General features: G+C 41.9%; 2 protein-coding genes and 1 pseudogene across 4 annotated transcripts in view; 2 read left to right on the top strand and 1 right to left on the bottom strand.

The window, feature by feature from the left end:
* Positions 1-6,436, top strand: part of Rec114 (REC114 meiotic recombination protein) — an 83,387-nt gene extending 76,951 nt beyond the window's left edge. For both annotated transcript variants that reach the window (XM_005069325.4, XM_021226876.2), the window contains exons 4-6: positions 912-1,109; positions 4,508-4,594; positions 6,207-6,436. In XM_005069325.4, the coding sequence (XP_005069382.1) occupies positions 912-1,109; positions 4,508-4,594; positions 6,207-6,365 (444 nt within the window). In that variant the 3' untranslated portion in view covers positions 6,366-6,436. The remainder of the gene's footprint in view (positions 1-911; positions 1,110-4,507; positions 4,595-6,206) is intronic.
* The window catches only part of Nptn (neuroplastin), a 71,386-nt gene continuing 50,249 nt past the window's right edge, over positions 6,435-27,571 (bottom strand). Inside the window, exons 5-9 of one of the 2 annotated variants that reach the window (XM_013112936.3) lie at positions 20,238-20,371; positions 15,881-16,154; positions 8,915-8,936; positions 7,957-8,031; positions 6,435-7,447 (exon numbers count right to left, since the gene is read on the bottom strand). In XM_013112936.3, coding sequence (XP_012968390.1) covers positions 7,971-8,031; positions 8,915-8,936; positions 15,881-16,154; positions 20,238-20,371 — 491 coding nt within the window. In that variant the 3' untranslated portion in view covers positions 6,435-7,447; positions 7,957-7,970. The remainder of the gene's footprint in view (positions 7,448-7,956; positions 8,032-8,914; positions 8,937-15,880; positions 16,155-20,237; positions 20,372-27,571) is intronic. The other variant, XM_013112937.3, reaches the window with a different exon arrangement.
* LOC110340794 lies at positions 16,768-18,032 on the top strand (annotated as a pseudogene).

Genomic DNA, 27,571 nt, shown 5'->3' with positions numbered 1-27,571 from the left:
AACTCTCCCGTCTAGGTTTGGGAGGGGGAGGTATTTGTTTACAGCTGCACCTGTCCCACATTTGTCATTTTGCCAGAGGATGTAACTCATATAGGAAACAAAAGGCTTTCCCCTATGTGACTTGTGTAGCAGTCAGGTGTCATAAGGAGAAAGGGCACTAGAGTTATTAATGAGGGCACAGGCTCTGAGCATCTGCCTGTGCCCTCCTCCCCAGAAGTTCACTACCCAATTTACTGTGGCAGCCAGCTTCCCCTCCTTTGCCTCCTGTGGAAGCATCCAGGTGTACAGGGTGTTCATCAAGGTCAGAGCTCAGTCTCCTCAGTCCCTCTCCACCATATTTTTTATTTTTTATTTGAGGCAGGTTATCATTGAACTCAGCTTACTATTTCAGCTAGGCTGTCTGGCCACCAAGACCCTGGAATCCTTCAGCCTCCAGTCCCCAGTGCAGGGATTACAGGCAGAGCTGCTCCCCGAGTGCTAGGGATCCAATGCGAACCCTCATGTTTGCACGGCAAGCTCTTTACTCACAGAGCCATTCCCCCGCCCTGCAGGCTCTTCCTCCCCATTCAGAAACATTATGTTGAACCAAGAGTGTCGTATATAGTTTTCAGATTTTTCTATTTAAGGAACTAGATACTATGACTTACTATTTTATATGTATCCTAAACATTTAGTAAAATGTAAAAATATCAGCTGTAAAATCTGTATTAAAAACAAGATGAAACCCTAACCTACCACTCAAGTCAGCAGAGTGACCATCCAGTTTGCTCGTGTCGGTTGCCTGAGGAAAATCAAGAGGAAAGGCTTCTAACGAGGCTTCTCTGAACTTGCTTGCCCCAACAAGCAAGAGTACACTCACCAGAAGACCCCGCAGCAAGCAGCACTCAGTGATGGCACCTGGTTTCCCACAGAGCAGGAGCCGCATGTTCCGAGTGCAGTTTAGTGGGGAGTCCAAGGAAGAGGCCCTGGCGCACTGCTGCAGCTGCGTGAAGACCCTGGCCCAGTACATCACCGTTCAGGAACCTGACAGCACCTTCCAGCAGCTTCAGCAGAGCCCGGGCCCCCTGCAGGCAGGCGAAAGCCAAGGGAAGGACCCACTGCAGCAAGGGGTGAGTGTCATGTGCTGGCTACACAAGAAGCATGACATAATGCACAGTGAGGCCCCAGGTGGAACTATCAGGTCCACCAGGCTATGCAGTCACCTGACACCAACTCTAGGAGATCCAATATGTGCTCCTAACCTCCTTACTCACAGCGGGGGAGGGGGTAACACATACACGTGCGCGCACACACACAGCTTTATAAGTATCTAATGTTGAGTGATCTTTTAAATTACCTGCATAAAATGTGAAGAAATATGATAAGAGCCCCAGCTGTATTCCAATACCATCATAGAACAGGGGCTTTCAAAGCCTAATCCCTGGGACCCTCAAGGTCAAGACCATTTTCATCATAGTAAACATTATCTACCCCTTTTACCATCTGCATTTGTAGGACCAAAAGACTTGGGGTGGGGAGGGTTCAGGCTCCTGACACTACAAGCCAAGCAGTGCTGCACCTTCACAAGGCACGCAGAGTGAAAAGGGCCCACACTGGACGAGTTGTTTCTGGAAAGCACCTGGTCAAGACACTTGGCACTGGCAGCTAGACTGCCTCTGCCTTCACATCATGTGCTTCCCAGAGCCATGGGCACCCAGAGCAGTGCAGCTCTCAGTGAGCGTTTCAGAGGGAGGCTAGGCCTTTCAGTCCAGACAACAGTGAACACTACTTCCTGACAGTAACAGGACACAGTTTTGGTTTTAGGATCTACCCTCTCACCTGGATTGATTACAGGCTTGTGCCAGTAGCGTAAGTTAGAATCTTGGAAAACTTGAGTCTATCACACAGGTGTCAGGCCTTCCTGGCCCAAAAGATGTTTCTGAGCCTAAATGAATATGACTTATCCTTTATGAACAAGTGACAGAATGTGTTAACACCTGCGAGTTAGGTGTAGTTGACTTAACCAACATCCATAGGCTGACCAATGCATGGTTCCTAAAGATTCTGAATAGCTGAGTGATCCAAGTGTAAAATAGACAAGTGGCTGTGGTGTCGGGGTATTTCAAGTTCACTGGTACGGTTCAGTCTGTGCTGCCTATGCACATATAAACAAGTAAAGCAAGTGATGGCTCCACCATATGGGAACACATGCAGACTGTGGCTGTGAGCTGAAACAGCAGGTGAAGTTTCCAGTGTGCTGACTTTAAAGGTTGGTCTCAGACTGTAGAAACATCCTAAAAGTACTTACTGGGTCTATTTCCAGGGACTCGTTTCATCTATAATTTGGTGTTCTGGATACTTGAAACAGCCTGATGTTATGCAAAAAGCATACGCACTGGTATCTCAACAGAGCTGGGTTAGAGTTCTGACCTGGTTTTGTGGTAGCTGTGTGATCTCATGCAAGCCATGAACTTCCTCTGTGAAGTGGTAAGCGAGGAATGCTGGGAGCACTGAACAGTGCCTGGCAAACAAAACAGAAACCACACTGTCCATCACAACCACTGTTGCCAGCAAACTACCATCTCAGCTGTGCTCTTCCTGCCAGTGGGCAAAGATCAGAACTTCCAGAACCCAGAAGAATAGGAAACACTGAAGCAGAGCAGAAGGCAAGGTGAAGCCACTGAGCACAAGCACAGCCTAGAGCAGTCCTGTCTTAGACCAAACATTTCCCAAATTGACCAACAACTTCTGGCACGCAAATCTAGATATATGCATAGTCTACCTTAAAAGTTGAGGCATGGCCTAGTTCAGGTTATTGCTGCATTCAGATGTATCATCTACCAATTCCATGTCTTTTTAGTCTAAGGTACTTGTTCCCTTCTTTGGAGATAGGGATAATCCTCTGTCTTTTCTATTTAAAGTTTTTGAGTCATTTCTTGGCTTATGCTTTAGTTTTTACTTTTCCTCAGCCTTGTAATTTTGTTAATTGTGGCCTCATCAGGTGTTTCTCAACCCAAGGGCTCTTGAGGTATCCCACTGGACCACAGGAGAGGGCTGGGCAGGGAGTAGGGGCAGACAGGAAGGTGACAGTTCTTATGTATGATCTTTTCTCAGTGAGAACAGAGGTGGATGAAGTGTTACTATGTGCACAAGGCCTTGCTGGTGAGGTGGAGCACCTGAGTCCAAGCGTTTAGCCACCCTCAGCTGCTGTTCAGTTGGGGGATGGTATTTTGGCTGACCTTTCTCACTGGTGCAGCACTGTGTGAGCTGAACTGATAGGTGTCCTAGGAAAGCACTGACAGTAGAGACAGAGTCACCAAGCACCAGAGTTTGACCTCTGTAACAGAGAAACAGTAGAAACTGAACATGCGAACCAGTTTTACCTAAGGGCTCCTGACTATAAAGTCCCATCCTATTCCCCCCATTACCCGCCTTGTCCTTTTCTCATTTTGATATCCACTAGTTCTCACTGTGCATCCATCCCTATTTGGAGAGGGGAGGGGGTACTTCCAAGTCTGGTTTTCTGTAACAAACCCACTAGCAAGTCAGCTTCCACATAGAACAAACAGAAGGCAGGCTGAGCAACCTGCTTCTAGCAGACAGAAATGTTTGTGATGGACAAGAGGAGCCCTCAGAGAGCAATCTGTTTCCTTTCTCTATTACACCCTCAGTTCCCACTTAGTACAGGAACACTCTTCTCTCAAGATTAGCAGTGTGGCTACAGGTTCCCAGAGCATGGCCAGGCCCATGGATGTACTAGGAGATGAACTCCTGGGTAAAGCTGACACACTGGCTCAGCACAGCTCTGCTTGACTCTTCTCAGGCTACAGAATTGTAGAGGATGGAACCGCCCATCCTGTATCACTCTGTGCCTGGGATAAAGTAGAAACAAAGAGTTGTTACAACTATCTAAGGAATTTTATATAATAAAAAAACTCAGAACTACACAATGTCCAAAATGAGATTCTTAAAATGTACTCTTGCCTGGGGGTGGTGGCACACCTTTAATTCCAGCATTTGGGAGGCAGAGACAGGTAGCTCTCCAAGTTTGAGGCTAGCCTGATCTACAGAATGAGTTCCAAGAAAGCCAGGGCTACTCTGAAACCCTATCTCAAGGGAAAAAAAAGTACTCTTATTAAAATGTTGTCTCACATTATACAGGGGTTCCCTGTTTTGCATTTGTAATTCATATGAACAAACCTGAAGGGCTCCATACCCACACAGAATACACACAGGGCAGCACACAGTACTCCTGCTTCCTTGGGTGATAGTCCTGAGTCACACATGGGTCTACTGGACAGAAGTGCGCTGTGGTGGCTAACAAGGCCCTAACTGTCCACCAACCTGAGACCACCAGTGCTGTGGTAGAACAAGTAAGGCCTCACCATGACTGTCCCTCCTAAGTGTGAATTAACAACTACTTGTCTTTATATATTTGTCTGTCTCTGAAGGTGAACCCTTGGAGCTGAGGACTCCACCACCAAGCTAAATCTCTAACCCCCTCCTCTAACTGCATTTTTCGCTGCAGCCCTACCTGAACCGTGAGCAGCAGATGTGTGTGGCTGCAGGCACTGGCATTCTGGAAGGAAGGACTTCAGTGATGCATCTAGCTCAGGTATTTCTGTGCTGGGTTTTGGTAGTCCACAAGAATTTGTATTCCTCCATTCTTTTTCTTGCTATAGAAAAGAAACCTAAAGTGTTACTGAACAGAAGGTAAAAAGAATGGGTTATAGTGCCCTGCCCATGAAGCACACAGGATGGCATGTGTAGGCTGCCTGCCTACCTAAGGAAATGAAGGAGACTGGCCTACTATGCTATAAAAAATTTAAACACCACCTCCCCAAAAGAATAAAAAAAAATTGAATTTTGGAATTAAGATTGTAAACTATTCTAAAACAAATACCCAAACCAAATCTGGATTCCACAATTCCTGCAGGGCCAACTTCCAGTGCTGCAGTCTCAACTATGGAACATTGGAAAGTAGGAGGAAGATTATAAATAAACAAATAAATAATCCCTATTGCTGTTTTTCTAAACATGGGCACTGGTTAAAGGTGGCCCTGGAAGTATTCCTACATCATTTACTATGAGCACCCTAGTTTCAAGGACAGAGGAGGATAAAGCCTTCTAGGAGCTGCCTATGCCCACAAGTCATTCTAAGATGAAATAGCTAAAATGTTCCGAACACTAACTCTGCGATAGTATAGCTTAGCAACACAAGCGTGGAGTATAGACTGCTGACCTTTATGCCTGGGACAGGAAGCCAAAGCTCACCACACTGTCTGCATCCCAGAGAGAGTTCTCATGTTGCTGTCCAAGGAAAGGACAAACACTTAAGTGCAATGTCTACTGAATACATACTACTTTTATCCCACTGTCAAGTCAAGAATCAAGGGACTGAGACTCATTAAAAAAGGGACTGTTTGCACTATGATTTTTTGCACTATGATTTATTGTACAAAATATGACATTTTTGAAAAGGCAACATGAAGGTTGGAGAAGAGATTCATAGTTATCCAGCCTTAGGGGTTTGACAATAATCAACAACAGCACAAGAGATGTTTTCTAGGACATAAAATATCCTATATTTTGATTGTAGAAGTTGCGTGTTTTTTTCAAATTACTCAGATGGCCACCAACCCTTCCCCCCCCCCAAAAAAGTGAATGATTTTTGTCCTTTGGATGATTTATTTACAATGATTTCCCCCAACCCTTGTTTTGTTGGTGATGCTAAATATCCATGGTGTACAAGTATTCTACCACTAAGCTACATCCCCAGGTAGACAGCTATTTCTTCCACTCAGAATCCAACTTTCACATGAAGAATGTTAGTAGCATAAAATATCCAGATCTCAACTTTATAGGTACATCATACATCTCAAGTTTATCTCGCTTTTTGTGTATATCCAGAAAATGTAGATCTGGGCACAATAAGTAGTACCTGCCTATAATCCAGGTATTTGGGACACAGAAGCAGGATGGTGAAACTGTTTGTTTGTTTGTTTGTTTGAGGTGGGGGGGGGCAGGAAGCAGGGAGAAAAATACAAGCGTACCAGAGGGATGGAGGAAGGAAACAAACACACAATTATCAATGTGAAACCTAAGTGTAGAAAAGGACTTCTGTAAAGCCAGCAAATTTAGTTTTCAGTAGCTCTCTGAATTTTAAGGCATTGTTTCCTGTGTTATCCCACCTGCAATCAACTCCTACCTCTTTTGGCACCCTGCAGACTATCCTGACATCAGAGAAACTGCCCCTAGCCTATGAACAATCTTCATGGGGAGCAGAAGAATTGGGCCCCTTTCTGCGCTTATGCCTCATGGATCAAAACTTCCCAGCGTTTGTGGAAGAGGTTGAGAAGGAACTTAAAAAGATCACACAGAGTTAAGAAACTAAAGCCCTGTACACACATGCAATTAAGGAACTGAAATATTTGAATAAAGAATATTCTTCCAAGCACCTTTTATCAATGTTTTATTGTTAAAAACAGGTGAATCCACTTTTTTTGTACACCATTGCACTTCAATAATTACACAGAACACAAGTACATGCATCTACAGTTAGTACCGCATGAGAACCCAGTCAGGTTATAAAATCTATCATCAATCATTAAATCAATGTGAAAAATACAGTGTCAAACCAAAAAGTGTAACTAGTGTTGCATAGAATATCACCATGCTATCAACATTTCAGGGTCATTGAAATCAAAAGGGAAATTATAAAAGTTGCCTTGATTGAATATACAAGAATAAGGTTTAACACATCAGTGCAAAAGATTTCAGAATTTACATGATTTGACAAAAGAAAAATAGTCACTTAAAAAGCAATCATACATATATACTACAATTCATTATAGCCGTTCAGTGGACTGTTCCAAGTTCTTAAAAGTTATAGGGTAAGCCCTTAGAATGACAGACTTAAGTTTATACTCTCATCTTTATGTACCAGACAGAACTGCAGCTTCCTCATCTGACAACAGACAATAAGGAATGGGTATCAGCAGCTTAAAAATGAAACAAGCGTTTACTTTATTTTGGATTTCTCCCACCCCAAAAAATATAAATATATATATATATTTATATACTGTATATATCTGTAGGTTTTGCTGTACTTTACAAAATGATCACTAGATGGCAGCAGTGCATTTAGAGCTTTGCCAATTTAACAGCTGCATAAAAAATGGCGCATGCATGATCTGATCCTCAGAGGACCTTTTCACTTCTATTTAAATATTTTAACAAAGGGAAGGGAAGCAACATTCACAGCACATCAAGCCCAAAATAGTTTACACCTTCTACACTGAAGCATTGTTTAAAATGTACCTGGCTAGGTCACCCTTATAGGAGAGGCTAAATAAGGCATGCTTTAGACGGTCATTGTGGTGTTGCTCACTTGAAAGGGAGAGACCAAAAAGGTCCAAGCAGAAAATTTAGCAGGTCGTGTTGCCACCGTTTTCAAGAACCTAAAGAGCTGTAAAGAAAGAAATATTTGGAAATTAAGAGAATATGCACTGTCACTCACAGCTATGTCAGTGCCACAGCAAATAAAGCTTTGGTTCAAAGAGCATGCTCAGGGATGTGGTATGAAATTCTGATCTCCATGTGTGTAAGCATGCTGTCTGATAGTCACCCTCTCTGTATTGCCTTCAGCAGAGATCACGCATGGTACTAATAGGCCTTTGGGGATAATCTACCTAAGAAGGTAACTATTTCTTTTAAAAATATATAAGTAGACTACAATACAAGGTATTTATTTATTGTGAAATGAACCAAATATAAATATGTGAAATATAAATATGCTGAAATACATTCCTTTCGATACACTATAGTAAACAGAATTTGTTCCATCAGTATCAGCTATTCTAAAACTAACAATAAGGTCTTACCATATAACAACTACTGAAGAATTTGGAGCAAGGTGAGCAGAGGCACAGTTCATTGGAATAGAACTTTTAAATCTCTAAAGAAGGCCATACTTACATTATAAGCAGTACTTAATTTGTGTTTCTCTGGCGCAAGTTTTTATCTTTGTGATTGTTGGTAGAGTTGGTTTTCCTTTGGAGGAAAAATTGCACTGTGTGAGTTCAACTAGTCATAACGTTTGAAAAATGCAATACATGGAAACAGACTCTTCACTTCCTTCCATCCCCGGTATAGAAGCAAACTCTACTTCTAACAGTAGTTTGTAATAGCATTCCTTACATAAAGTACCTCCTACTTTCAATGACTAGATCCTTCAGACTCTCAAGGCAGACAACACACAGGTAACATTCCCTTAGCTTTCTTTTATTTCCCCTAGACAGGGTTTTTCTGTATCTTTGGAGCCTGTCCTGGAACTCACTCTATAGACCAAGTTGGCTTTGAACTCACATAGATCCATCTGTCTTTGCCTCCCGAGTGCTGAGTTTAAAGGCGTGCACCACCAACATCCAGCTCCCTTAGATTTCCAAACTATAGTTACTTAAAAAGTGAGAGTAACTTGCTCCTTTGAATGCTTAATTTCTTAAATGATAAAAGATCCAGCAACTAGCCATGCTGAGCCCTTTGGCCATTAACCCACCAGCTGCCCCTCTGCCTTCTCATAATCTCTAACTCTAGGAAAGCCTGGTAGCCTTGGACTCATTCCATGTTACAGCTCCAGCTCTTGTCAGCAATTGTTATTGGAACTAGACAGTAGTTTATCAGCTTATGTATGTCAAATACATCAACTTTTTTCAACTTCTTTTGCATACTATTACTAGGCCAGGCAAAAAACAAGACCTGGCCTAGGAATCAAGAGGTCACCAGTCAGAATTACATCAGGCTTAAAAAGTTTACAATGCAACTTTCATTGTAAGGGAATTGCCTTCTCTTACAATCTTCAGTATTCCTTTTGACTAAACTGCAAACACAAGGCAATTCAATCAAACTGTAAAGTCATATCCAATGAAGTACTCACATTGGCCCGGCTGGTTCATCATCTATATGAGGTGTTCAGTTTTTAATAATCCATGAGATAGAAGAAGAGAAGAGAAAAACCATTAGACTCTGCATAAGAACAAGACAGTAAACCACAAGTGGCAAACATGGCTATTCATAGCGTTTATTAAAGGCCATTCCATCTGGAGGTGCAAAACACTCATGAAGTTATTTCTAGATTCAGTTTTAATGGCAGATATGTTCTTTTAATGGTTTTAGTTAACACTTTGAATGCTCATCATGAAAAACTGCAACTGTAGCGGACAGATAGGCTGCAATATCATTGTACTCATCTTGTCCCCAAGTTCCAGTGGTTCACTCATAAATAGATGAGAAGACAAACCAACATTTCAGTTGTAAAATCCTGCTGTTTTCTTGTGGAGAATGTATGCAGTTCTTCAATGTAAATGGATGTGTACATTTATATACACTTAACCACACATCCTCATTTCCCCAGAGGGCACTATTTGTCCTGCTGTTTTACAATCTTTATGAGGTCACTGGTCTGAAGCATGAGACTGAGGAAGATGAAGCTGTGATAGTTCAACCCAATCCTTGGCTACCCAGCTCAACTGGGCCAGCAAGAGACATGAGAAACAGAGGGTGTTCTGTGACATCACAGGGAGAGCTAAACAGTGACACCCCTCTAAAACATTCTACATAAAAAGATGGGCTCATTCTTGTGCCCTGGCCAAAACAAGAAAGGTCATGAGATTTTTTTTTAATTAAAAGTTTTGTTATTTGTGTTTAGAAGCCTTATTAGTACTTCATAATTCTGACATCTTGTTCTCCTCTTAGTAGATATGCATACATCAAGAAAATGTTATTAAAATAAAAAAAAGTTATTTAAAAACCCACAAAGGGGAGGGCACAAATAAGCACCCTTGATTTTACTGCACAACAGTTGTGTACTTTCACTGAAGGCATCTAGAAAAACTCAGCAGGATTCCACAAGGGGGCTTGGTGCACATGAAGCAGTTATGGAGATTACAATCTTGGTGTAGGCATCTGCAGGAGCACATATCAGGAGTAATGTCTGTCATAGAGACATTGCTCCACCTGTTCCTTTCAGGCAATGGAGAGGCAAAGCCACCGCCAGCACACAGTGACTGGAGCAAAACAGGATTAAAAAAAAACAAACAAACAAACTAACCACAAACCAATGACTCATCAGCAAAACAAGAGGCTAGCAACATACCAGTGTCCACAGAAGTCCACTACTAACAGTGCTATTAAAACAGATACAGAGAACAAACTAGGACTCAGGACACCCAAGACATCTGCTTGCTGTATATGCAGTGGAAAGATACAAGGACATACCAGGTACTAAGACAGACAAGCCCAACCTAAACCCTCCTCTCCACAGCCTACAGCTCAGCACCCAGGGCAGGCCAATCAGATAACATGCTAGAAGTTATGCACCCGAGAATTTAAAGAAGACACAGGAACAAACTGACTAATTTTAGTGTGCACCCCAAAATACAAAATTCTAATGCAAGACAGCCAAATCTACTCCCAACTTTAAAAAACAGGAGAGGGGGAAATCACAAGAGCAAGGCCAGTCTTTTCCTATTAGGACACTTGACTAACACAAATGCACTTCACACCACAGTCCTCTTTTTTGGCGTGGGGACATGTATACCCTGATGTCTAAATGTCACTTTCCAACCTAACAAGCTGGCCACATGCAAGGGTTTGCATGAGTTATGTGAGCAACCGTGTCTCTGGTGCAGCTGCCATGCCTGAAAGTGGGAGCAGCTGTGACTCGCACTGTGTCTAAATCTCAGAAACCCTGCTTCATTCCCAAATCCATTTGGACACCACAAAGAAGAGGACATGCCCCCCCTCCTCTCCTGTGCTTAGCTACCGCCTCTGCAGCATCACTCTCCCATACAGGCCAGACAAAAGAACAACTTGACCTCCACAGAAAGGTCAGGAGAGAACAGAGCTACAGAGAAAGGCACAAAATAAAGTAAATGAGGACCAAACAACAAACTAAAAATCCAAATTAGTTGTGAAAGTGAATGAAGTAAATTTGAAGAAAAGTGTTAACATTATGAACTGTGCATTGTATAGACTGAAGCGGAGATTAAACAAACTCCAAAAGCATGCATATCGCTCACTTACCACCATGTTTTAAGGGTTTGATGCAATTGAAGGGGGAAAAAAAAGAAGTCATAGTAACCGACAAATATCAACATACCCCCAAACCCTCAGGCTAAAGCTGCTTTAAACAAAGGCCATTCTCTTCACCTGGGGATTCCTCACAGCCACTGGCTAGATGACAGGAAGAGGACGGAGGGAGAATGAAACAAGATACTTCCGGATTCCACCTAACGAGTGCGAAACTCCTGATGGAGTGGTGCACACACTGATTTACCTTCATGTTCTTTCCTTACTGAAGTATGACTGCCTAGGAGGCCCCTACACTGACACACATCTCATAATACAGTAAGTAACATACTGCACCCACTATACAACATAAAGTGATGGCTTTAGATTCAAAACAGTCAAGAGTTGATTCTGGTCAAAGCCCCTGTGCCACTTCAATCACTTCACTGGGGGTGGGGGTTGGATGTGTGTGTTCTCTCTTTTTTTGTGGGGGTGGGATGGGGTAATAGGATCTTATATCCCACACTGGCCTAGTCCCCTACATAGCTGAGGTGACTTTAAACTTAGGGTCCTGCCTCCACCTCCTAAGTGCTAGGCTTCAAAGCATGCACTGCCATGGATGTTTACAAGTTGCTGAGGATCAAAGCTGGAACCATGCCTGTCAGGCAAGCCCTCTACCAAGTAAGTTACATCCTCAGCCACCCTCCCCTCCCTCAGCAGAAGGACTTGCTATCTAGCCTAGACTGGCATCAAACTCACAATCCTACCTCAAGTGCTACAATTTATTATGGTTTCTAAACCCACTTACATTTTGCCTGATTTCAACAGGGCTAACACTAAACCCAAGAGAGATGTGGTTCTCTGAATCATTTTCCATGTTTCATCTGTATTTTCTCGTAAGGTACTTGTGACTGACTCTATTTAACCACATGGAATGTTTTTTGTGTCACTTTAAAAAGTCATCTCTCTTCCTAGCATTTCCTGTCTGCTGTGAGACTCTATATGTTACCAAATACTTTGATCAACTAATAGATTTTGGACTATCAAAACAATGCTTCAGTTCAATGTGTCTAGAAGAACTAAGATCACAGTTACGAAACAGTGCTCTCCCTCCTCTGCCCCTCAAACTTGCTAGTATTGTCTCCTTTTAACCAACTTACAAAATTACCTCAGTGTGAAAATAGAAGATTCTCTAATGCTAATATTCTCTTTCTTAAATCAGCTGTTTTAACCCAATGCCTGTGAGTACACCAAAATATCTAGTAGAACTGAAGGCCCCAAGACTGAGCAGGTTCACCCCAGTCTCTATCTCCCAGTGGACAGAAGGAATCCTGGGAGGGACACTAACTGTACTCTGACCTGAGTCAAAAAGGGACTAACACAAATGTGGCTCCAAGTAGTTCAGTTGTAACAGAAGGAAAACTGCACTACTTAACACTCTCGGGGCACTCTCAATGAAAAGGCAAAGCTCTGATTTGACTCTATTATTGACTTGTTACTAAGAACACTAAAAGTGAAAGTCCATGTGTAAATAGTCTACCTATGAGATAACTTATGTGGCACTGGTCCTCAAAAAGATCACATGAGACTAAAGGACTGTGATTTCTTCTGTATAAAAGGACCAAAGCAACTTTTAAAGAAAGCAGTTAACCTCAACCATATATATTTTCAGTGTGAGAAATCTAAAGGGATGCATACTTTCCTAATTAAATTTGTGTTTGTGTTCTTTTATTTTGCTGCATTGTTTACTGAATGTTTTTCTACCTAAGGAGAAAAGGTACCAATAACTATAGACTACTAAAAATATAAGTAAATGAGTTCCTATTTAGAGAGTTCACTGAAGCTCAGATCAACCACAGATGTTGGTAATAAACTACCTATTTGGTAAAGAAAAAGCACTCCAGACCTACAAAAACTTCATGTGTTCATAGTGGCTTAAATAGGCTAACAGACATTATAGCTAAGATTTCATCACTGAAACATTCCAAGTTTGTATCAGATAGAGTGTACCTCTTCATCCTCAACAGACTAAAGGGGGGGAGGAGTGTGTGTGTGTGTGTGTGTGTGTGTGAGAGAGAGAGAGAGAGAGAGAGAGAGAGAGAGAGAGAGAGAGAGAGAGAGCGTGCACATGTGCATCTACAAGTAAACTTGAGGAGGAGCAAATGGGAAGAAAGCATATCAGTGAATTTGCTGTCCTCATGAACTGAGATGGAGTTGAGGAGAAACTTAAAAAAGAAAAGGCCACAACATAAGGAAAATTCACTGAAGATCAACACACAACTCTCTTCCAGAAGAAAAGCCAAAATCTGAAGAGGGGATGGAAGCAGGGAGAAATCTAAGAATGCTGGAAGTCAGGCAGGTAAGTGGTGATGGAAAGTGGACCCTGGACCATACTAGCTGTTGGGAAAGGAGAGATGGTGAACACTGCAATCATTTCAGGATCTCACATTTTCACCCAGTCCAACAATGAAGAAGTAAAAGCTGCTTGCATGATAATATTCTCCCAAGACCAGTGCAAGGAGATTTTACTTTGCACTTACCCTGCAGTCATCTGTTTTGTGTAGAATTCATTCACTATATATAGAAATTTAGCTTATCATTTTCCATCCAGGAAGCTGTTCAGAAGACTGGCTCTGCTGCCGTTGCCCACCCCCCTACTTCAGTTTAACCATCAAGGAACTCTTAAGAGGGTAGCTGCTGCCATACACAGGCATCTGCTTGTCAGACAAAACCACCACTAACCATTTCTAAAGTCTATCCTGAAACATGCTGAGACAGAAACATAACACAAGTGGCTTATAAGACTGGTACCTCTGGTGGGGAAAGGCTAGACCGAGGAATAACTGCTGTGAAAATGGCAGCCACCCTTGCCTTAAATTGAAAACCAGGCTTTGAAGCCTATCTTTGCCTTTTCTTAGCTAACTTTTTGGCTCCTCAGCTTTATATAAGTTGAAGGTGGCATTTGACACAGCTAGTGTTGTGTCTGTCTCAGTCTCTCTAGTCTTTTGGGGATCCCATTCCCTTCCAAGGCTGAGTAACAAACTCCAGGTCTTGGGTTCTAACACTGACCTAAATCTAAGCCCCTAGACTCCTAACTGGCAATGTCTGAAACATTCTGAGGAGATGATAGTCCCTTCTAGGAATGAAATGTAACTTCCCAAATAGCCAGGCTGTACACATATGGAAGGTAGGCAACCTTCTCCCTCCCTTATTTCCATGTCTACATACAGGTATAGCACTCTACCTTGGGAGTCCTAACATTTAACAAGAAAAAGAAAAAATTGGAGAAAGGGGCATCAGGGATACATGAAAAATCCCAAGAATGGAGGGTCGCATTATAGAATGAGAAAGTTAAACTGGGGACATGCTTTGATGCAAGGAACTGGACAAAGGCCCCTCTGCTTCCAGCTCAAGTCTCTCCCATTTTTCTATCCAGCTCAATAATGAAAAGTATATTAGGAGGGGAGTCCACCATGTCTTCCCGTAGAGATGAATGTCAAAAGACCGCCACCCAATCTCAGTACTCACTCTACTTAGATTCTACTTAGTCCACACAAGAGACTTAGAGCTGTTGAGAAGAAAGGAAAAGAAAGAAAAGGTGGTTGTTGCTCTCAAACATGTCCTTTCAGAGTCCAAAGGCCTTTGGACTTTACTCTCTCCAAGGGCGTACAAGATCTTACTTGGTGCTGTCTACTGACAAATATGGTATGTTGTTGAGAGAGGGAACACATTGCAGTCCTACTACTAGGCGATATAGATCCATCAACTCGGGGGGAGGACACTGTACCACAAATGCATATGGTAGCTAACACCACCACTGCCCCAGGCAGTCTGCACTGAGCTTGGGGTACATCCTGTAGTCTAGTCAGTGACAGGCAAAGGGTAGTTATGGCTAGTTGACCAATCAATTTCTATTTGCTAATACAGTATTATAGCCTATACGAGTGAAGATGAGGGGCTTTTTAGGAATCTGAAATATTAGTGATACAAGTTTTTGATAAGTTCTCTGTTCTAACCACAGTTAGAAATGAAAAATCTATAACCAAATATACAAGACTTTCCCAAAGCTTTCCTGATTTTTAAGCATATCCCACAATGTAAGACTTCAAGTCTTAATATTTTCTAATAATGGCTTGAGGTGTTTCTACTCCCACTGTATCTTCTATAACTCTGGGCCAGCTGGGGAACATGCCCTGGAGTGTTAGCTGAGGAGTTAGCACTTAGCTCTCCTAAATCTAGGGAGTAAGCTACATCCTTCCTACCATTCTTGTCTGTGTGACACAAACAGAAAAGCCAGAATAGAGCCTTGAAGACCTATCAAAGAGACAACAAAAGGAACCAAAGTCTGGCTTCTTCATATGGCTTTCTGAACAAAGTCTAGACTGGGCTGGGACAGTTACCTACAGGGACTATGCCAGGCAATTATGTGACAACCAATTATATACCTTAAATCTGCCTGAAAGAACAGGTGGCCTGTGATCTTGGGGTGGCTTCTAGGCTTGACTTGGATTCTCCTCAAGCTCAATCTGCCTGATGATCTGTATTGAAGGAGGACAGAGCTGAACAAAGAGTTTGACAGCTGCCCATTCACCACATGGCCTGAAGGACAAGGCCTAGGGTTTGGAGAACACCTAAACAGGGAGAGAGCTAATTATACTCTAGGTGGCTAATACAAAAAATCCTGGGGAGTGGGGAGCACAGATTAGTAACCAGTTTGAAATTTTTCTTTCTTTCCTTTTGGTACGTAATCCAACTCCTTATATTCCTCTTTCAGTACTTGGAAACTACCCAAGGAACCAACCCCAACTTTACTGTTTTGTTGGGATGCTCTTACCATCAGGAACCTCATCTGGCCTCTTCCTCTTCTCATACACAACAATGATCACCACAAGGATGATGATTTCAGCCAGAATTCCCAAGAAAGGCCAAAGTGGGGCAAGGTGGCTCCGTACCCTGAGGACGGTGAAAACGGAGGCAGAGCCAATGGAGTTGGTGGCATTACATTCATACTCGCCAGGATCTTCTGTGATCTGGAGATTCATAATATTCAATTCAGTGTAATTCTCCTTGTTGATGATGAAGAATCGACCAGAGTTATTGGAAATTTCCTGGGGGGAAAAAGGCAGGTCAGAGTAGATGAGCTACCCACGGAAGAGCGATGTTGTCCTCGTTTTTATCAGGACAATGACTGGAATGAGACACCATCATTGTTCAAAGGCTTCTGAACACTTAACTGTTGACTTTCCTTCAGGGTTCAATACACTTCTGGTAGAAATAGGGTATAATTTCCATTATTGTTGATCCTTTGAACTCTAACTTTCAGACAGAATACAGAGGCCTGCTGCTTGCAGATCCCCACAGACGACAAATTAACAAATTCTGCTTCACAACAGTGGGGGAGGGGGGGACTACAGCAATAAGAAGCTGGAGAGCAAGATACCCATTGTCCGGCATGTCTGATAACTTCAGAGCCAGCACATTTACTTCTTTATTTGGTCAGTCCTGACAAGTCTTTTAACTTCTCTCAGAAGCAATACTAAAAACTTACTCTCTGGAGGTAGCAGGGAGAAAATCCTAACTTCCCTTCTAGGACTCTGAGATTAAAGAAATGACTATTAACTAATCACCAAGTATCTCCTAATTAATATATATGTATACATCCCATATGCTATGAAGATACACATGGAAAATTGTGACACGGAAAAGCATCTTGCGTGGACAGTCTAAGCTGACTCGCTTCTGCTGGCTGGGCATGGAGGATTTGAAAGAAGATGTCAAATTCATTGTGAATGAGACCTTGGACTTTGGAGGGCTGTCCCCATCTGACAGTCATGAGGAAGAAGATATAATGGTATTGGTGAGTCCAGAGAAACCACTTCGACAGCGCCTCTCTCACTGCAGTAACCCAAATACAGTAGCTCCCACTCTCCAGGGTGTGAAGTTCAGTTTGGGCTTGCTCAGCCCAGAGAAGCTGGAGTAGATCCTTGATAAAGCCAACCGCCTGGCAGCTCAGCTAGAGGAGTATACCGTGCAAGAAGGGGAGAGTGCAGGCGCAGGCCCTGGGAAGCCCAGCACCAGAGGCAAGCCCAGCCCTCGGAGGGAGACATTTGTACTTAAGGACAGCCCTGTCCGAGATCTGCTGCCCACTGTGAGTTCTTGGAGCACACCATCCCCAAGCAGCCTAACTGGACTCCGAAGCAGTGATAAAAAGGGGTCAGCCAGGGCTGTTCGGAAGACAACTGGAAAGAAGCCCCCCCCAGCACAAAAAAGGGATCGTCCACTTGCAATCTGTCTCCTGCACCCAGAAGCCCAGCGCTCTCTCCTCTTGCACAACCAAGTCTTCCACCCCGTTGGAAAGCTGGGCCCAGTGCACGGACAACAGCAAGACCACCAGTTCCTGTCAGACCAGTCCTAGCTCCACAACCCTCAACTAGCAACTCTCAATGCTCATCCCTGCTACAGGGCGCAGCTGCTAAGCCTTCCAGTCAACTACCAGTTCCCTCAGCCCTCCCCCCACCAGACCCCCTGACGGGCCTGCCACTCGAATGCCACTCACTAACCTCAGTGTACCACCTGGCAAAAGTGCCCTGCCTCCAGATTCTCTCTCAGCTCGGAAAGGGCTTCCAAGTGTCGCAGGGCACAGAGCGCCTGTTTCCCAGAGAACCAATCTTCCAACCCTCAATGCCCCTTGAGGCAGTATGCAGCCCCTCAGGAAAGCTGCAGTCCCCGAACCTACTAGGTAAACAAGTCAGGACAATAAGCACATATTCCGTAGCTAACCACTACACTACCATTTTAGCCATCAAAGATTGGACCCTCTCCAAGTAGTCCTTGACTCCAGCAGATTCTTGCTCAGAGATGGAAGAGTTGCCTCCAGAGGTGTGCTCTGAAGTAGAGACCACGGATGGTGGAATGGGTTGATGAGACTAAAATCTCTCCTGCCACCGCCCCCACCCTAGCTGAAAGAAGAGAGAAGATTACTTACCATGGAGAAATTCACAAACAAGATGAGACATGCAGGCACAGTGACCTGACTCCTACCATCCCCACTGTGGTCAGCCCCAGAGAGCTTGACCTTCCCTGACCGTGGTTCACCAGCCATGCACACACCAGTGGCCTGTGGAACCAGCCAGGCTCCCTGGTCTCTAGGAGAGGTCCCTCTGCTGGACTCTGGCCAGTTTGGAGAACCCAGGTAGGCATCTGGGTATGTACGGCTGGTTCCCTGTGACTCCTCACAGGCCAGTCAATGATAAGTTTACTCATCAGGAGAAAGCGCTATAGACAAATACATTTGTTATGCAAGCCTGTCAACTTGAGTTCCATCCCTGGAACCTAGGACAGCAAGAGAGAACAAACTCTGAAAAGTCCTCTGACTGACCTCAGTATGTGTGAAATGGTATGAGAAGGTAGGGCAGACATCCAAAGGGATATATAGGGTTTACAACAACAACAACAACAAAAAAGGGGAGGAGGGCAAAAACCAGTGCAGGATGGAGATTTGCGAGGTAGTGAAAAGCCATTGCAGAAAAGCCAGGAAGAACTTCAAAGAGCTGGCCTTAGTAGAGTCATGGAGGAAGGATAGCTGTGGTAGGTAGGTATGCAACACTCTAGGCATCTTTACCCTGCACTAACAACAACTAACAATATACAAAAATAGCACAGACAGAGAAAGAAGACCACCATCTTTCATATTATCCCAGTTACAACATGCTTGCATTATGAGTGTGGGTACACATCTGAAATGGGGAACTCATCCTTCACAGTGAAATTCCAACTTTTATCTTTCAAGAGATGAAAACACAAAGTCATTTCAATTTTGGCAAAAGACAGAGACATCCTTTCCAATGACCAAAGAGAAACATATTCCTAGCACCAAAACACAAGTTTTCCCTGAAAATACTCAGCATCTTCTCCTCCCAGCTCCTCATACTGATCCTCTTTACTAAGGTAGTTCTAAATCACTGTTGACAACAGCCATCAGTACTTGACATTTTGCTATTAAGAAGTCATAGGTGGGAAATACACAGGACTTGAAATAAAACTACATATTATCCTTGATTTTCCACAGAAGCTGGACTAGATGAACTGCAAGGTCCTTTCTGATTCTGAGGAATGGTAATAAAAAAGGATTTCTATAAAGTATAATCTGGGCATAAAAGCTGAAGTGGATGTATGAAAATTCCCTGTCAGGAAAAGCAATTGGTTAGAAATCACTGAATCAGAGAATAAAAGACTCCAAGGCACTATTTAAATACTGTCAAGAACTGCTCCACAGGAGCTAGAAGATGGCTCAGCAGTTTATGAGCACTTGCTGTGCAATAATGAGAACCAGATTCCCGATGCCAGTGCACATGTAATAAGCTGGCATCCTGTACATACCTGTAACCCCAGCTGAGAAGGGGTGGAGACGGGAGGATTGTGGGGCTTGCTGGCTTCCAGTCTAGCCAAGAGAACATGAGTCCCAGGTTCAAGGAGAGGCACTGCCTAAACACATGTAAACTGATAGAGGAAGATAACCTAGCACACTCTTTGACCTCCATAAATATGCACAGGTGGGTAAACCCTACCCCAAACAAACAAACAAAAAAAAAAAGCTTAAGAATTATTTGGGGCTGCAGAGACGGCTCAGTAGTTATGAGTGCTTGTTGCTCTTGCAGAGGACTGGAATTCAGTTCCCAGCACCCACAGCTGTGAGTTACCTGTACTCCTGCTCTGAGATATCTAACAACCTCTTCTGGCCTTTGAGGGTACCCACACAAATGTGTAAATGCACACACATACAAATAAACACACACACAAAAAAAATAAAATCATTCCAAAGACTGGAAAAAATATTCTTTGACTTTTTTTAGTATCTTTTTGTTCCTTTTGTTCTGAAGAACAAACAAAAACCCACTTGAGAATCATAGCAAAACAGATTAGCTTTAACTCTGTGTTCCACTGTAAAAGGAAGCAATCTAATCCCTTACCAGACAGACAGCTTTAGCAAATCATGTACAAAGTCAATGCTGGACACAGACTAAACTTCATATTCATGGTGTAACCTGTAATTCACTCCACAACGGCCCAAGTCATCCTACACTCAAAGAAATAGTTGTTGCAGTAACAGGTCCAGATGTCTGGACCTCCTCAGGACAAACTCCAGTAGCCACAGAAACGTGGGTATAGGCACAGGGCTACTTCCTACTCACCTGAAACACACCATTCTCTTTCTTGCGCCACATCCATTCTGGGTGGGGGTAGCCAACTGACTTGCAGTACATCATGGCATCCTGCCCTTCATTTTTGTTTTCACTTCGTTTATGGCCAGTGATGTCAGGAGCCGCTGTAAAAAGGTGTTAAACTGTTACCGCCTAAGTCAGATACCAAAGGTCTTACCTACTGGCTCAGATCCCTGTTTCTAATGCTATCATCTGAAGCATTTGTTTAATTATTAGCTATCAATAAAAACTTGGGAGTCAGACATTTAGGTAAGAACCTGACTAATCAAAGAGGTGAAGTGACCAGTGACCTCCTCTCCTTCCTTCCTTGATCCAAAAGGCCAAGAATTTTTCTAAGCCATTCCCTACTGATAGGGAATGACCATCTGTATGCTGTGAATGTTTCTCTTATTGGTTGATGAATAAAGCTGTTTCAGTCAATGTATAGGCAGGATTTAGCCAGGAAGCAAAGGCAAGATTTTCTCTCCAAAAAGGAAACAAACAAGGCTGCCTGGAATATAACTGAAGTTTTCAAAACAGTAACAACGAAACAGATAAGAAATAGCTTTAAAAAATATTCATTATCTCTAGCAATTAGGGAAATGCAAATCAAAACAACTTTGAGATTTCATGTTACCCCAGTCAGAATGGCAAAGATAAAACAAAACAAGCTTATAACAAAATCTGAAGGGGAGATGGGGTAAAGGGGAACCCACATGCACTGTTGGGACTGAAAACTAGTTCAACTACTGTGGAATCAATGTGGAAATTCTCAAAAGACTAAAAATAATGACACAGTTATACCTACCACTCCTTAGCATATATGCCCAAAGGACTTGACATCCTACTCACAGACACTTCCTCAGCCATGTTCATTGTTACTGTATGTACTATATCTAGGAAATTTAAACAGCCTAAATGTCCTTCAACTGATGAACATATAATGAAATGTGGTACACACATACTATAGAATACTACTCAGCTGCAAATAAAAATTACATCCTGAACTTTGCAGGTAAATGGATAGAACTAGAAAACATCATATTGAGTGAGGACACCCAGATCCAGAAATGCAATCATCATATGAGTTCTCTCGTGGGAAGCTCCTGGCTCCACAACTCCAGATGTGAGAACTTATCCCAGAGTTAACTGCAGAAACCAGGAAATTAAAAAGGAACCATTGTGGGGAAGGAGTTGGGGAACAGTAGAGGGGGAAATAACGATCATGGAAATGGGAAAGAGGGGGATACTCTAATTAGAGAGGAAGGAGATAAATACAGAAGGAGGGAGGAGGTTAAAATAACAGTAAGGATATCTGGAAAATTTAGAAATCATACTATTAAACTACCTTAAAAAACCTATAATACACGCAACTCTGTGTATAAATATACATATATACTTTAAATGAAATTTTCTCACCTGGGCTAACAAGTCTCCCTCCAAAAGTCAAAGATCACCTAACACCAACTCCAATTCCAAGCATGAGGTCAGGGTTGTCCAAATGACTCCTAAAACACATATAGGCTATTGCTACTGCTCTTCGTTGTCCCACAGAAGTGGAAGTTCTATGACTGTTGCTGAAGATACACTTCTTACACAAGGCCCAGAGGCCCCTGAGCTGGAACTGACCAGAATGTTTCTTCACAGAGGACTAGCCTTCATGGTATCAGAAGGCACCATGCAAACTTCCAAAGGAAGAAAACAATTAACAGTCCTAGCCATCTATGATATCTATGAAACACAACCAGCATGGCATGCTAACCATAAGGGTGCAGTAGTGGCTTAGCATTAACCAACAACTCTCTAATAAGGCTTAAAAACCACTCAACAAGAGACACTGAGCTTGGTACTGGAAACCTAACAAACTACCTACAGTGCTAGTGAAGTCATGGGTCTTGAAGGAGAACCTACAACCACCACTTTACTAAACCAGCATAAACTTGAACTACACTGTAAATACTTGTCCTTATACCTACAGATAAATGTAGTCCTTACTCCTCATCAAGGAAACTTCTCTTTGCAACAGATAAAGACCATTACAGAAAATCACAACTGATGAAAATGCAGAGCTGTGGAGCCCAGTTCCACACTCATGTACTTAAGACTCAGGGATCATTGCAGAAAGATGATTATAAGAGCCAAAGGATCACGGAATTTGCTAAGACTGTATTCCATAGTAATTCCAGAAGCTATACCCACAAAGTTTCACCAACATGACTACCTAAACACGAGCTGAACAAGGACAATAGATATGCCAAACTAAAGTAGATGGGGAAATACCACAAGTCATCAACCCTACACAAAGAACTAAAGGCAACTAAGGAATGCTAACAGTGGAAGAAATAACCTTCCCCAGGAAAGAGCACCATTTGGTTATACCAAATGGTCAGCTTGAAAATATACATAAAAGTAACATTATACAGACTAAACAGGTTGTATTTATGTATGCAGAGGGTGTGTGTGTGTTGTTAGAGAGAACATATATACATATGCATTTATACATACTTGTATATAACAAAATTAATGAAAAAAGAGACCATGAGTTTAAAAGAAAGCAAGGAGAAAGGAAGGGGGAAATGACACAATTATATTATAATCTCAAAAGAAATTATTTAAAAAGAAACAAAAGTAATATTAATATTGATTATGGTGGTTCATGTTGCAATCTTAGGAGGTGGAAGGGAAAAAAGAAAGATTTGAGGCCAGCCTCAACTACATGAGAACATGTTGTGCAAGGAGAGCAAACAAACAAACAAGGATGACTCTCCACATCTAGCCAATTTATAACAACCTTAAGCCCAATATCTGGAGAATTTCAAGATCTAGACTATTCTCCACTTTTAGGACTCACTTAAGAAATAAATAGCATATGTTTCAGATCAGCTTTAAGGATCCAAGAAGCCTGATGTGGAGCTAATTCTTTGAATTTAAACTTCTTTTATCCTAATTATATTTTCTACTAGGGCATGACAAGACATCTGAAAGCAATAAAACTCAAAGTAGGCCAGCTATCTCTTTGTTGGCCAGGTTAGGAAAAAGAATCAAAAGGCACTGATCCAAATTCCAGTTGAGTTGGAGCTTTCTTCTGTGCTCTGATCTATACTTATCTAATGGAGATGATTCTTGCACCTGCCTATTTCCCAGTAGTCTTAAACAGGTAGGTAAGATGTCCAATATCCACTGAAATGTAGAATCTTGGAGAACTGTATTACTTCATGGTCTGATACCACATTCCACCTTTGCATTTTTTGGTTTAAAAACATCCAAAGTCCTACAGTACACAGACTGCTTCCCAGACAGACTGGATTTGGTTGCAACTTCCAGAGACATCTAGGATGGGAATGGAATAAGTAAGGCCCCAAACTGAGTTGGGTTCCTGCCAAACCCAAGTCTGTTTGGGTATCACTCTGAAATGCTTTCTAGGTTGGATATTATCAAGGAAATGTCTTTTTGTTTTTCCATGAAAAATTCTTCACTTCCCAAGAAGTAACAGGCATCTACTGCTCTACTTTTCCACAGCCAAGTTTGCCATTTCTCTGGTCTACTGACCACTCTTTTTCATAGATTCTTTTTCAGTCAAAAAATATTAATGACCTGCATTCACCCACAAGATCCACAGTGCTACCTCCACCATCCAACTCCATACTCAAACTTCCCACATCCTCCTCCAGCATCTAACCTGGTAAGTGTAGCCTTTACCCCTCATCAAGGAAACCTCTCTTTGCAACAAAGACCACCACAGAAAACCACAACCAATCAAAATGCAGAGTTGTGGAGTCCAGCCCCAACAGATACATCTTCAAAATAATCCCACACCTAAGGCTCAGGGAATGTAACAGAAGAAGGTGTGGAAAGGTTCTATAAGCCACAGAATCAGGGAATTTGCTATGATACTGTGTTTCCTAGGAACATCCCAAGACATAACTGTAAAGTCTCACCAACATGAGTGCCCAGACTTAAGCTGAACAAGAACAATACCAATGAACATGCCAAACTGGATGGGGAAAAGCCCACAAGGCCTCAACCCTACACAAAGAACCACTGAGTAAAACTGGGAGCTGGAAAGGTGATCCTCCCCAGAGAAAAGCACACTGACTTGATTGTTCAGTGCAAAATGGTTAGCTCTGAAAACATACATATAAGTAGCAATATATGGACTCAAACAGTTATATTTAGGAATACATACATGTGTGTACATACATATACAAATATGCGTGCAATAACAATTAATGAAAAAAGAGACATGAATCTGAAAGAGAGTAGAGAGGGTTATATAAAAGAGCTTGAAAGGAGGAAAGGAAAGGAAGAAATGTTGTAATTAAATTACATGCTAAAAAATAAAAAAGCATTCTAAAGCAAGGAAGATTCAATAGATATGTCAACCAAGACAGGACCAGAGAGACCAAGATATACAAGGAGCAGAAGAGCTACCATCTTCTCCAGCTGTGTTTTGTTGACTGGACACACTTATTTAGTACCTCCTACAAGTCCAAAGCATGTCTTACAAAAGTCAAGAAAGACATTTCTTCTTAGGTATATTTTAGCAACACTATGAAAAAAATAAGGGATAGATCATAAGTATCTTGAGGGGAAAAACACTATAGGAGAGGAAAATACAAAAGCCCTGAGGAAGGTATATACTTGTTTCATTAAGAGTTTACACTTTACAGTAAACAAGAACATATATGACCAATCAGAAGGGTACTCACAGGAGTGAGATTCACATGATGGTGGTAGCAGAAGTGGGGAGAGGTAGGGGACTCTGGTATAGTTTATATGCTGAGTTCATATATTTGTTAATAACTGAATGTGGGACATCAGAAAAAAGGCTTCAGGGATGACTCCAAAATCTCTGCCCTGAGTAACTCCAAAAATAGAGCTTCTAGTTACTATGGTAAGAAAGACCATAGGAGAAAACTTGTTTTATGTTTGCTGCTCTGTTGAGGAAGAAGAGAGCAACAATGATGATGAAAACCAGGAACTCAAGATTAAAATTTGTTAAAGATAACAAACTGAGTTATTTCGTAGGATCTTCGGGTGCTTATGGAAATGGTCTAAGACAGACAAATATCAAAAAGCAGGATATATTTATCATCTTTATTCTTCTTTGACTTGGTCTCTGCTCTGGATCATTATTGCCTAATACCCTTAGTTATATGAATTCAGTGATTTTGTGAATTCAGTGATTTTGCTGTGGTTTGATTCTGAAATAGTCCCCATATTTTTCATGTTGTGAATGTCACCTTGTGACACTATTTTGAAGGCTATACTTTAGGACACAATGCTGGAGGGAATAGGTCACTAGGGGTGGGGCTTAACCACCCATGGTTCTAGTCTATATACTCTGCTTCCTGTCTCCCACAACATGAGCAAGCCAATACCTCAAGTTTGCAAAACCACAAATGGAACTATCTACCATGACTTCTCTGCCATGAAGCACTGAAATTCCTCTGAAAATATGAGCAAAATAATTTTTACCTCCTTAACATTGTTTCTGCCTGGTATTTTGGTTACAGCCACACAAAAATAATACAGGAACTCATTTCTAAAGAATGCATCAAAACCACCTAGAACGGTGGTTCCCAATCTTCCTAATGCTGTGACCGTTTAATACAATTCCTCATGTTGTAGTGACCCCCAACCATAAAATTATTTTCATTACTACTTCATAACTGTAATTTTGCTGTTAGTATGAATCATAATGTAAATATCTGATATGTGATCCTTGTGAATGGGTTGTTTGACCCCCAAAGGGATCATGATCCACACAGGTAAAGAACCACTGACATGGAAGACTAAAAGTTGATTTGATATATAGCCCCACAAACTCTTATCAAATCTCAATTCTGAAAAGCCTCAAACTTAAATGGTCTCAACAGAGAGAAGGATACAAAATGGTCGTTACTTTGTCTTGGTGTTTAAAAAAAGGACATTATTACTTTTTTTTTGTTTCATTCACCTAGTAAGGGCATTCTATAGAGGTTTCTATTTACATGTGGGAACAGGACCTTAAAGGCTACCACTGGCTTAGTTAACCCCAACTGTGCTTTACAGGTCATGTTTACAGGTACAAGCCTATTAAAAAAAAAAAGACTGTTCAATGGTTAGACCAATTGCTGCTTTCTCCTCATCTTATAAAAAGACTATTACATAAAAATGTATTCCAAAGAATAAGGCCCTCGTTATTCACCCTTTAGATGGCAGAAGCATCACTATTACACTGGGAAGAGAGAAAGTCAATCCAAGCTAAACCATTCTATCCCTGAAGGCAATTACTATAATAATGATCACTTTAACTTTGGATCAATACAAAGACCTATGACCTATCACTTTATCTTGTATAGTACAACTCAATAAACGAGCATGCTTCAGCTCCACCTGCTGGCCAGGATAGTACACCCACAGCAAGACACCCAAATACTCTGTGGGAGTACCAGGGAGAGACTATTCAGGCCCAACCAAGTTCTCAAATGTGGCCCTTCAAGAGATGAAATTTCATTTCCCTTCTGCTGAACTGGGGCTGGAATAATGACTCTCTTCTAATAAAATAAGAGGGTAAGTAAAAGTAGAAAGTTCTATAAACTACTTACAAATGGCACTGTGTTTCCCCTTGCTTGCTCTCTGAGGGAAGGGGGCATTGGTACCATGATAGAGAACAGTCATTTGTGGAGGCCCTCAGAAAGAAGGCCTGTGAAAACAAATGTGAGTGAGCCACTCTGAGAACAGATCCTTAAGTCTCATTTAGTCAGAAAACTCCAGAACAAGTAACAGATAACAACTATAACCTATACAATATATACATGAATTGGAAAAATCAAGTTTGGAAGTTATTTGAGGTCTCTAATTAGGCTGCTAGTAAAAGGCAAAACTAGAATCTAACTCACGACTGACTCCAAAGACCATGCATTTTGTACTGTACAGAGAGGCTTGCTCTCTGCCTTCTAAGTTATATGTTCTATTTACTGGGGTCTCAAAAGAGACTTAGCTACCCAAGAGTGCTTGGCATGATTTCATTACCTTGGGCAGTTTAGGCCTTTAGCAGAAAGCAAACCTTTCTTTGCATTGTCTGCTGCCCAACCTGCCTGTTCTTAGAACAAGACAACCAGCTTCTCTGTTATATCAGGAAGCAGGCTGGAGAAAAGTGTCAGTTCAGGCAATGGAAGCACATTTAGATGAGATGCACATTAACTAACAGAATAGACCTGAGAAAGGTATAAGGTTTCATATGTAGAACCTTTTTATATTCTCCTTTCAAAGTAAACTTTTAACCTACCAAGAACTCATTTTCAAAGAAAATTTACTTTTAGGTATTGTCAATGAATGAG

Source organism: Mesocricetus auratus, unplaced genomic scaffold, assembly GCF_017639785.1.
Source record: "Mesocricetus auratus isolate SY011 unplaced genomic scaffold, BCM_Maur_2.0 Super-Scaffold_100022, whole genome shotgun sequence".
NCBI classification, from domain to species: domain Eukaryota; kingdom Metazoa; phylum Chordata; class Mammalia; order Rodentia; family Cricetidae; genus Mesocricetus; species Mesocricetus auratus.
This window is presented reverse-complemented; position numbering and strand designations above follow the sequence as displayed.